This window comes from Protomyctophum bolini, assembly GCF_963924005.1.
Source record: "Protomyctophum bolini genome assembly, chromosome: 9".
In the NCBI taxonomy this organism is placed as follows: domain Eukaryota; kingdom Metazoa; phylum Chordata; class Actinopteri; order Myctophiformes; family Myctophidae; genus Protomyctophum; species Protomyctophum bolini.
The window spans coordinates 40,885,418-40,897,527 of NC_137870.1; the positions used below are offsets into that span (position 1 = coordinate 40,885,418).

Sequence of the window (12,110 nt, forward strand, 5' to 3'; positions counted from 1 at the left end):
GCATTCCTGTCTTTTGTTTGAGGAGGAAAAGGAAACCTGTCAGGAAAAGATTGTGAAGAACAGGAAACTCTCATGGCTGGAGAGCCCTTCCTTTTGGCCCCATAGCTAAGTCTGAATACAATTTGCCCACCAGTCATTTATAATGTATAGAGAAATTGATTACATGGCTTGTCACAACTTGTTGATTTGACTCAAATGTTGAGGCTGGTCGACCGTTAAGTCCATGAGACACATCAGAGTCACGTCCTCCGCAATTGATATAAAAACAATTAGACTGCAGCGGTTAAGAGAAGAATGAGGGAATTTAAGTGACTATTCAGCCTCTGCCATTTTTGTCTAGCCAACGTTTACACTCTTCTAAAAGTTACACCACACCCAGCCGCCACAGACCCACCACTTTAAATTTCCAAAAGAAAACAAGCTCCCTTCATTTTTTTCAGCAACAATAACCCCCAAATACAGATGTGGCATTCTTGTAAGCCTATACACTTGTTGGCTGGCAGACATGGACTGAGGACACATCGCACTATATGAAAATAATGGGGGCTTGCCTTGCCATTCAACATCTGGTGGCTGCAGGCAGCCACGATGCATCTGGAATTTCAATGTCGGGGGACAGTAGCCAGGGCTAATATAGACCAGCTCTCTTGACTGTAACATGCCATTTTGAAATGTGTTTAACCATACCAGGGCCAAGCCAAGGTATGATTGTGAGGGTTTGTGGTTTGAGTGTTGCAAACGAAGCAGGAGTTACCATATCTCTACAATTTCCAAACGACCGTTTTGCTAAGAAGAGTATATGGCATTAGTTGCTATTCAACACTGATTTTCTGAACAGCGGGTTCGTTTCGATTATTATAAAAAAAACTAGACATCACATATTTATTTTGAATATATATATATATATATATAGAGAGAGAGAGAGACTCACGACATCCCTGGACCCAGCCAGCCGGGCGGCATGCCACACCACTGTTGCGCAGCTCGACACATCATGAGTGAGCGAGCTGATCTAACGGTACATATCCGACAATAATGAGTGGTGTTGCTCAATCGCCACAGACCAAATCAAACGAAAGCATACAGAAACGAACCGTTGTGCCTATAATGTGAAACGTAGTAGACCTGGCTTAGTTATACTTCAGTTTGCGTGTGGCGTATATAGGCTATTGTCTGAGCCAAATAGCCAGAGCTCCGTTATGTGACATTCCAGACGTGCGTAATTGTGCGCTCGGTCCTAAAATCCCAAACGTGACAGATATAGCCCCGAATCCAAACGCAGCGGTTTCCTCCGCACAATAGCGGAGTTTGTTGTAAAAGGGGAAAGGGAAACTTTGAAAGAAAGAGGAAAAGAAGAAGGAAATCTGGTTACCGCTCTCCGACCGAGAGAAAAAGCCGCTCATTGTCAGATTGGAGGTTCCAGCTCACACACAGACTAAAAGGAGGCGCAACTCTGAAAAGCAATCTCTCATAAAACTCCTACACCCCGTTCTCCACCCTTACCTTAATAGTTCCGTCCATTTTGCGCAATTTTCAGCGGACCCCAACAATATTCCAAACATGACACGCTCCTGAATTAATTCCAGCCCCCGATATGTCGCGGAGAGAGAAAGAGACAGTTTACCGGATGGTTTTTTTCCCCTCTAAATTTGGGAAGTGAAGTCACTGCCGCTGAGAAGGAAGCTGTGTGTCACTGAAAGGCAAAGCCCTGCCTTCATCGCGGCGGCACCAAAAAAGCAGGATACTGTCCCAAAGAGATAAGCAGGCAAAACAATTGAGTGCTCGCTCCGCCGTGATGTTTTTCCTCGGAAATATTTACAGGATGGCTGACTGCGTTATGCACAGCCATTGCTCTTCTGGCGTGCTGGAGAGTGTTGTTTTGTTGTGTGTCGTTCTCCAAAGTAATACCACCACCACAGGCATCGTGGAATGGGCGGTGTTGGCTTTTCTTTTCGATAAAATGCCGTTGTTTCACCGTAAATTTAATTTGGTTTGGGCTATACCGCTGAGGTTTATTCGTTGCGGGGCATTCCTGGACAGTAATGTGATTCCGTGATGTTTTAGAGTGCGCTTTTGGCTCACGCCTACACAGACTATACTACACCACATCTGGCCATGCCTCCATCCTCCAGTAAACCACTCAGTGCTCCATATATTGCGTTGCGTTTTATACCGTGAAAAATAGAAATTAAATAAGTTTCACTTTCACTAGACATGTACATGTGACATGACCTATGTTTTCTATATAGCGCACTAGCTCACTCACTGACTGGTGATAACTTTAAATCAAGGAGAGGAGAGAAATGTGAACTACCTGGCTTATATGTGGCTGAGGATTGTTGCAACCGTGTCTTTTTGTTGTAGCCTATAGCTTTGCGAGCTGCTGGGAAGTCTTCCTGAAACACCATTAATAAAAATCCAAGCATGCGGTGCCCGTCTTTTCTTGACTTGATGTCTACTGACGGTCTGCTCTGCATGTGTGCGTCTCGGCTGAATGGATGGATGATGGAATGTATATTCTCCAAATTATGGCGCACACATAGGAAACAGAAAGGAGTTGGAACATATAAATAGACTCCATGGGATGGCTATATGGGTTATATTGCTTCCATTTGGAAAGAGAAGTGGCTATTTTCACATGGTAAATTCGCCCATTACAGGGGGGGGGGGGTGTGGGTGGAGGCTGATGTTATGTTGTTGTTGTTGTTGGTGGTGGTGGTATATATTACTAATAACAATAACGTATTGTTCTATAGGCCTGTTTGGAGCCTGTTTGGAGCTCAAAGGGCTGTGTCTGACTTGCCACGAAACAAAAATCCCCGTGCATGCACTCAGTCAGTCCCCACCCCCACGAACGGTGGTATTTCCCCCCTTCTTTCCTCTCTACCTTACGAAATTGCCCTCATCAATTCAAGCACAATTTTAGCAGCAGATGCTAGACACAGAGCCAGCTCTGAACGTGACCAGACCAATTGGGTCTCTCTCTCTCTCTCTCTCTCTCTCTCTCTCAGTCTCTCTCTATGCTGCCTGGAGGAGCGGCCTCAGACTAGTGACCAAACAGACTGACAGACGTGCCGGCCTGTCTGCTTTCGACTCGGGGGTCTGTTTTGGGGGTATAGAAGCCCCCCCCGAGACCACCACATCTGGATCCTGCTAGGGGTCAAGGCTTCTCCTGCCTCAGGCTACAGTTCAGGCTCGCGTAATTAAGGGAGACACCTTGTTTAACTCTTTAGTGGCTGGTTCATTCTGCATATTATATTCTATAGCGTGCTCTCTGGTGGTGTTTTCATAGCAGCAGCTCTTGCTTTAGGCCTGCCGGGACTGTGGACTTGTTAAGGCGTAGGTGGTGAGGTGACGTCTGGTCCGCATAGACTTACTTGGCTACCCTTCTGCAAAATGTTACAATTTGTAATCAATCAATAAATCAATCACTTATATAGCCTAGAGAAATCCATATCGAGTCGTCCTTTGTGAATAGCCTATAGGCTATAGCATTACAGTCTCATCTGCTGCCGAAATAGTCAGGTCCGCACTCACTGGTCCAACGACAACGTTACGTCACAACTTCACCCGTCAGTGACAGTGACACTATCACACCCTCAACCTAACAATGTTGTTAGTTAGGTAAATGGAGGAGGGTGTGGTGGGCTGTGGGGGTCCACAGAACTGCCATGACCATAATGAATACAGCGGGTAACAAACATTTTGGAAGGCCAATAAACAGATGCAAGTTGGTTTACACAGTGGAACCACAGAACATCTGGCTTGACACTGACTGCTAGACAGGCAGACATTTCTTCCTCCCCTGGCTAGCTATACCACGAGTCAGCCATCCAGTAGCTCGTCCGTCTGTCTGTCTGTCTGTCTGTCTGTCTGTCTGTCTGTCTGTCTGTCTGTCTGTCTGTCTGTCTGTCTGTCTGTCTGTCTGCATGCCTGCCTGCCTGCCTGCCTGTCTGCCTGTCTGCCTGTCTGCCTGCCTGCCTGTCTGTCTGCAGTCTGTCTCCCTATATCGGGGCAGAGCGCCAGCAGTGGGCGGACACCAACGACTGAGGTTAGGTTCATCATTGTTATACAATTGTTAGGCCTGTCGTTTCTCATCTTAATTTGTTCTAGTGGAAGTCTGCAACAAGCAACACAACACAACACAACATGCAATTATTAAGCTAACTGAATATAGGCCTCCCTATTTTCCAACGGGAACCCGATAGGCTTAGCCGCCTATATACACTGAATTGTGTGACAGGCTTGTATTATTCTAACCAAATACCACGGTATTGATCGGCCTTTTAAGGTTCTTCATTAGACCTTAGAGTTCTGGTAAAGTCCCTTATTCCTTCTCACAGGCAACACGACAGCCTAAGTCAAAATAGTGAGGGCAAAAAGTGGAGTCTGCTGCACTGCACATATAAGCACGAACTGTCTGGCCCCTTGCTTGAGGCCATAATTAATTTGAGATTTATTTTTATTGGAGAGCTCCAGTCTCGCCTGGCCTTAACCAAACAAAACCAAACGCTGGACCGTGGATTCGGCTGAATGAAGCAGAATATTTCTTTAGAATTTGTATATTGAGGCCTATATGGGCCGCATTCTGACCAATATTGTCCCGCGTTTAAAGTGAAAGAGTAGGAGAATTTGCACGCAAACTGCTATACAAGCTGGGATATGATGATGTCCAGACAATTTGAATATTTGGCTGCTACAAAATGACAGATTGGCAAATTTTCACAAAGACGCATTTCTGTGGGGAAAAAAAGATCCAACATTGAGACTGAAAGCATGAGCTATATAAAAGACCGCCTTGTGCATTGACTATTAGGCCTATCCTCTTATTTGGGGAGCAGAAAGACTCATTTCAAAGCATATTTTCTCCTAAAACATTCCTTTCCATTGAACTCTCTCAAAACAAATCAGGAATTGTTCATAGACCAAGTCTGTGGCCCACTGAAACTCAAGTCCCCGCAGTGGCACAAACGCTGTGCGACTGTATGAAAAGACTCCTTATGCAAAGGGGGCAATAAGTCTTCAAAACATAACAAATCGCCCTTGGAAAAATACGTAGATTATGATTTTATTATGAATGGCTCGCTGTAGCACAATGGCTCATTTTCTTGAAGAAAGTCCTCTTGACTTCAGGTGATCACAATTTGTGTATAAGCCTCCCCCCCCCCCCCCCCCCCCCCCCCCCCCCACACACACACACACACACACACACACACACACACACACACACACACACACACACACTATACTGTACACACATTGAAAGAAAATGAAGGAGCTGAGTTAGTAGGCCATCTATTCTATTATATAAGTGTTAATTTAAAATATATGATCCTTTCATGGGACACTCTGAATTTTGCAGTGTAGGTCCTGTAGGATATACTGAGGCTTCCTGCCAATATCAACAGACTTGGAAGTTGGAACTTTATTTATTCGTATAAATAATCGTATATGGGCTGCAAACCTACAGCATCTTCGAAATTCGTGGTTTCATAATCCATCTTCTTCTGACAAAAGGCCTCAAAAAACCGGCAGAGCATTTATGAATGATGAATTCTATAGCCTACCCCAAACGATTCTATGCAATAATGCAACGGTACTTATAACGTGAAAAACAGATGTCCGCTATTTGCCGTGTTTACATTCCAAAGGCTGAAAAAAAGAAAAAATAATAACAAAAAAAAAGAAAAAATCCTCCGCGATGTAAAATATGATAATGAGCTCTGACAACTCTGGGCAGAGTGCAGAGAAATCCACTGATCTTGACACCCTGCTAGAGTAACATTTCAACAAGTTGATTGCAGTCGATGCAAACAAACATTTTAAACATGACACATAAGCCATATAGGCTAGCCAACAATGAGTAAAAAAACATTTATCTTAAAGCATATAAACGGTTAGGAAGGAGGCCCACTGTTATATATAACATTTAGGACATTATAGCAAAAATAAAATCACACCCGTATTACCCTCACTTTTTATCCTCAATATCTACTTTGCTCAGTCAAATTGAGCCAATCAAATCATATGGGGTGATCACAGCCAATCAAATCATCGCTAAAATGCACACAAACGCACCGGCTTGGCATATATAGGGAGGCCCTCAAAAGAACCAAGCAGTTAAGATGAGAGGAGGACGTTGCACGTTCCCTCCAACGTTACCTGGTGGAAGAGGTGTCTTACCTTGACGTAAGACGACGTGTCAGGGACAGTCTGAAACATGTTCACGTCACAGCCAGGCCCGAGCGTGTACACTGCGTTCAGTGGGCCCTATATGGAGGGGGGGATTAATATTAATTGTATATTATAAACCAATCTTCTTCTGAACTTATAGGATGAATTCTGACTTAATGCAAAGCATATATTATATAGCCTGTATTATATATAAAACAAAGGTATATAGCTAATAGCCAATAATAATCGTTTTATTAGGCCTAATAGCAAGTTAAAGAAATAGCTCATACAAAACAAAAGTGTCCCTTCCTTCTTGCAGTTGTCTGATGTTATACTCACCTAAAAATATGACCACAGATTTCCGCCCACTCTAAATTCTAAAGGCCAATATAAGGCCTTCTGGGATACCTACTATTTTAGCCAGATGTTTTCGTCCTCGAGTTTTACTGGGTGAGGTGAAAACTCTACATGCCTATGATTTCCTTTTAATGCTTTTTAAATAATATAACTTGTATTATGTATTTATATGCCTGTTAGGAAATATAGGCATGTGTTCTCTTGGGGGGGGGGGGGGTATATCATTTATTATTACTATAAATTACTATTTTCGAGACAGCGTATTGACAATCTGCCCCGTCCTGCATGAATAGCCATAATTGTTTATTGCATGCCTAAAAATAAATCGAAATATTAAGTTTCAGATATTGCAGTCTTGTCTAGCCTTTTCTGCATGGACGATCCCCGAGACTATAGTCAAAACATGAACAGAATGTAACTCTATATATAGCATATAGCAGCAAAATATAGCCGTAGTATAGGCCTAGAAAGGCTTTAGCTACAATGGGCTCCATACAGGAGGAGAGGAGTGCTTCGTGGTTTTATGAATAGCGTTCCATACAGAACCACTTCCACCAAAATAAAAAGAAAGGTCACATTTGGTTCACGCGTCAATGTAAGGTGCAGACCACAGTAGGCCTATAGCCACACTCTGCCAATAGGCTAAGCTTGAATCATTCGAGAGAATTGATATGGTATGGTATTTTAGCCTATGGTATTTTTCTAGAAAGGATATTGCTTTTGTCTCTGTTACACGTTAATAATATATTTGTATATGAACATTACACCATTACTATATTGTTGAATTACTTTGACTTGCCCAAAACAGGCAGGACTCACAGCGCAGCAGCAGAGTGAGCTCAGTTCCATCCATCCAACCCAACCCCCATCCCGTTCTCCCCTGCCTTAAAGCTTACCACATATTGAAGCACTTTTCGCTTTAATAAGTGCAGCTTACAAAGTCTAGGGTGAAAGGGCAGTAAGGGGACGGTGTCTTTAGCCCTTCCTTCGGTACGCAATTATCAAGAAGGCAGTAACAAAACATTCCTACTAGCTAGAAAATTGCATAGGCTATATGTATGGTTAATAATAGCAAACGAACACACAGGAGAAACCCTCAGTTAATTTAACTCATAGAGTAAAAATGGACCCAAGTGGACCTATAAGCAGTCTTTTATTGCACTGCACTCCCCCTGTATGAAGTGCAATATGCTATTCTTTCTAAAGGTTTTAAGCATGGCCATGCAGAACTTATGTCTTCTGCTTCCTGATAAAGAAACGCGGGCACCCGCATCAATTTAGAAAGTTATGCATATTATGATGGGGAATGATCAACTGGTAAAGTATACACTATATACAGAAGTGTATAGCCTAATAGTCCAATAAGGCTATAACATCCACAAACAATAGCCTACAAAATTACAAACCAAAATACAAAACGATTGATGCACATGATCAGCTGTTTAATTGGACCACAGTTCCATTTTTATAGTGCAATTTCATGTTTCGCTGAAGTGTTCCCTGCATGCCTCCGCAATCCGCCATGCACCTCGCCCCCCCAATCAGGCATGATAAATGATCCAGCGAGGATTATGAACATGGGCACGATTTATAATTGTGGCGTGGGGAGACCGCACTGTTTTCGTCTTTTTCGGCTCCTGCTGCATGCAGGCAAACGTTGCATGGGCTCCTCGCCTCATAAAGTTCCCCAAATGCATCCAATTTCTAAACGGTAAAAGAGCATAGAATTCCGCATCTGCAGCCAATTAGGGCGGCCAGCGGCTCAGGAGAGCAGGAGAGAGGACTGGTTGAATAAGTGCATGGACCTTCCTCCGAGACAGCCCGTGGGCTGGGAGCCTCTAGTGTTACATTTTAAGCATCTTACCTTGCACGAGAGAAGCGCGCTGTTATCCATCATAAATGTGAGAGTGGACTGATTTCAACTATAATCTATGCGGGGTGTTTTCGTTTCTTTTCTTTTCTTATATGTTTCGACCTGCATGCCCTATAAAGTAGCAAGCAACTGCGGGGGGGAGCGGGCAGTGAAGACGAAATAAATGGACATTTATACAAAAAACGCGACGTTAAAACAATGAGGTAAATATTTTAAAAAGCCCAGTTACAATAAGCCAACGTAATGACACGACGATAAATAGCCTATATTATTTAATTATTGTATAAAGGCTGCATGATGTCAGTTTATAGCGTTTCGATATCGTCATGGCACTGAACCAGCCCTTTTATGAGGGGGTGAAACGCTTCCACACGGACAAAAACAAGAGATGATTTATTATCTTTCAAGCATGCACATCAACACCGACATTTTGGCTCTAGTAAGGACGCGAGCCCCAAACCCAAACGTTGTTTTTGCTCACTCACCTGTCGTTGTTGTTATGTCAGAGTCGCGTTCTTTCGATTTAATTATTCCGCAATTTAAAACAATTAAGCCCCCGCGTCTAAACTAAGTCGTTACCTAAGATGACAGTAAGTTATTTGGAAAGGGCTGTAAAGGAGCGCCGGGTGTATGAATGGCGAGGTTAGCTAAGATGAGAAAAGCCACCAGCCACAACCAATGAGGTGCGAGAGCAAACCTCCCCTTGCCCGGAGTGTGAGAGGGAGCCTGAATTAGGAGTCCATTGAACCGTGAAATAAGAGGAAAAACGACACAGGCCATAAAGGGCATCATAAATCAACTAAAATGCTGTGTTTTTTTTGGACAATAACATTTTTTTAAACAATGTTTTCAATTAAATGGTTTAGGATAAGGCTTAATTATAGCAGTATAGCACTATGGCCATATATGGCACCTGCTAATCCAGAATGATGGTTCGTTAATAATCAAATTATTTTATAGGAATTTGTTAATGTGGGACTACTGGTGTGATCTATGGATTTGATGACATCAAAATAACGAACAATGCTATAGAATGAAATGCCAACAAGAAGAAAGGTAAACCTTCAAACCATTATTAGTTTGATCAAACTACTAAAAAGGCAAATGAGCGTGCATGCGTGCATGGGTCTTTGAGAGTTGAGACAAATATTCGGAATATCTATTCCCGACTCCCGACGACTTGTGAATTATAGGTTTGGCAACACCGCGAGGCTTATCAATATGTGGCAAATAATAATAGAGTAATGACGGGTCGGGTCTCCTGGGAATCTGCTATACAGAAACACACGCGGATCTGCGCTTCGTGGCCCCGTGACACAGAGACACGCGTCTCCAGTGGGTTTGTCTTTTCCTGTTCTGTTGACCCCACTCAGTTCACTAACTTCATTTCCTTCACACAGTGCCCTCATCTTCCACCCAGGAGTCCCTCAAAGGATGTGGGGTAATTCACGGCGAGGAAAGTTGCTCATCCGTGACATTTTATTGCCTCATCACCAAGGTTGCTATTTCACGCAGAGCAACCGTATGAAATAGAGAAGCTAGCCCGTACGTTTGTATAAGATCAATATGAAGATTTTACTCATTTTTTTATGTGGTTTGTCTTTTTGTGCTCGGGCCTGTTACACCTATAGGCCAGGGCCTATACAACCTGCGACTATATTAGGCCTAGACGCCTAGGCCTATAGGCTATCCACACATCAGGCGCAAACCGTTATAGTCAAATTGTGGGCTTTCATAATTTGTTCTGTTTGTTACGCCACATCCTAATGCAATGATTAAGAACAACAACATTCATGATGGTGTTCCCAACGCGAAACAATGGACGGAAATCCTAACATCCGTTTTCTGAAAAATGGCATTCATGCGCCTGCTGTGTTGCCTTCCTCAGGATACTGTACACGAAGGTTTCTAACACGTTTGAACACCATGAACCAACTGTTCCTTTTTTGCTTTTTTTTTTGCAGTCCAGTAATGTGTTATATTAAATATAGAATAGTTCCCAGGTAAGTTATAGCATTGTGTTGGTCGTGATGTGGTGCCCATTTAAGCCTTAATAAAGGAGAGAGAGAGAGAGAGAGAGAGAGAGAGAGAGAATATAACCCAACATTCCAGACTCGATGACGCATGCATGCATCCATGGGTAGCCCCATGGGTAGGTTTGGTAGCCCCTGTGTGCATGGCTCTCAAACCTCGTCAGAGGACCCCCAAATGTCTGTATATGTATTTAGTGAAAATAACAGATCTACAAGCTCACAAGGCATCACATTTGGGATGTGCTGTAAGCTTGTAGATTGTGTATTTTCAAATAGGGGCTGTTGACAAAAGCCGATGTATATGGGGTTAAGTGGTGATCTTGATGCAATATTAACTCATTTTACTGCCAGGAATCCTCTCGAGAAGGACCCACACGGTCCGATGGCACGCAGACGGTATAGCCTGTCGCCTAGAAGGTCCTGGGTTCGATTCCCTCTGGGGACGCTGGGGGTGTGCTCTCTCTCAGTGCGCATAACCTATGGGTGGGTTTGGCAAAAGGGACTTTCAGTGTCTGTGTGGAGTTTGCATGTTCTGCATGTGTCATATAGGTAACCTGCGGACATATACCTTCTTTCTGTATGTAGGTAACCTCACAAAAACATGCAGTAATCCTGGTCTCTAAACTGCCTCCCCCTGGCCAGCCGGTGTGCCTGATGGAGGGGAGAAAGGAACTGGTTGGAATAACATGTTCCTACATCCAACCGGGGAAACTTTGGACTCCTCATGCGCTGAAAGAAGCATGAGCCATGAGGTCAGTCCATTGCTCTCCCCAGGTTGGCAGAGGGAGTGTAGCGCCCAGGATTACATTGCTAATTGACACTGGGTGAAAAAATGGGTTACAAAAATCGTGGGACAAAGGGGGAAATAATCACACCCGTGTGAAGTGAGGGGCGCTCTTATCATCTTACAACATGATGATGTAAAACAAACATTGAGTTCTGGCGTTTTAAAAAATTGAGTTCTCTTTATTGTCATGGCGTTTTTAAAACTAAAAACAAACTAAAAACAAACATTAAACCTGTTTATAGGAGGGGCAAGCAACCCTCAAAAAGATAGAAGGACCTGTGGGGGTCCCCCAGACCCAACTTTGAGAACCACTGGTTTAATTTTCCTGTCATGGTCAAAATGACATCATGCATCATTAAAACGTTAGAATCATTTCTAACCTTGAATCCTATTAGTATATTGACTTCAGTTTCACATATGAACAGGATAGAATGTGTAAAGCACGAATTAATACAAGACAATCATTGTATTATCATAAACCTTTATATTGTTAAACAAACAATCACATTTTATTTTCTACATGGTAACTATACTGACTGAAAGTTTTGTCTATCGAGCCTTCATCGGTGTTTTCATTTGACATTTCATTCATTCTTGAAACAGGTTTAAAACGGCACTGAACGCACAGTGTTGGCAACTTCACCAAAAATGGCATTCAACAGACTCCACCCTGTCTACTGTTTGGTATAGCGTTCAGAAATCTACCTGTTTCAACACTCACTGCTCCATCCAACATATTTTTATTGTTTCAGGCCATTCCATTTTGTGGTTGTATCAACATTATACTGCTGGCATGAATGCTATACCTTCCCTATGGAGTATCCACCTTGGTAAATGGTGCATTTATATAGAGCTTTTATCCAAAGCGCTTTACATAGATTGTGCA

At 43.0% G+C, this 12,110-nt stretch overlaps 1 protein-coding gene across 7 annotated transcripts in view; it reads right to left on the reverse strand.

Annotated features, from left to right (window-relative positions):
• fli1 (Fli-1 proto-oncogene, ETS transcription factor) overlaps nt 1-9,022 on the reverse strand; it is a 54,883-nt gene extending 45,861 nt beyond the window's left edge. For 3 of the 7 annotated variants that reach the window (XM_080772808.1, XM_080772811.1, XM_080772807.1), the window contains exons 1-2: nt 8,890-9,022; nt 6,184-6,270 (exon numbers count right to left, since the gene is read on the reverse strand). In XM_080772808.1, coding sequence (XP_080628934.1) covers nt 6,184-6,222 — 39 coding nt within the window. In that variant the 5' untranslated portion in view covers nt 6,223-6,270; nt 8,890-9,022. Of the gene's footprint in view, nt 1-931; nt 1,374-1,503; nt 1,939-6,183; nt 6,271-8,889 lie in introns of those variants that run through there. The other 4 variants (XM_080772810.1, XM_080772809.1, XM_080772813.1 and 1 more) reach the window with 3 other exon arrangements.
• Between the last annotated feature and the right edge of the window lie 3,088 nt (nt 9,023-12,110).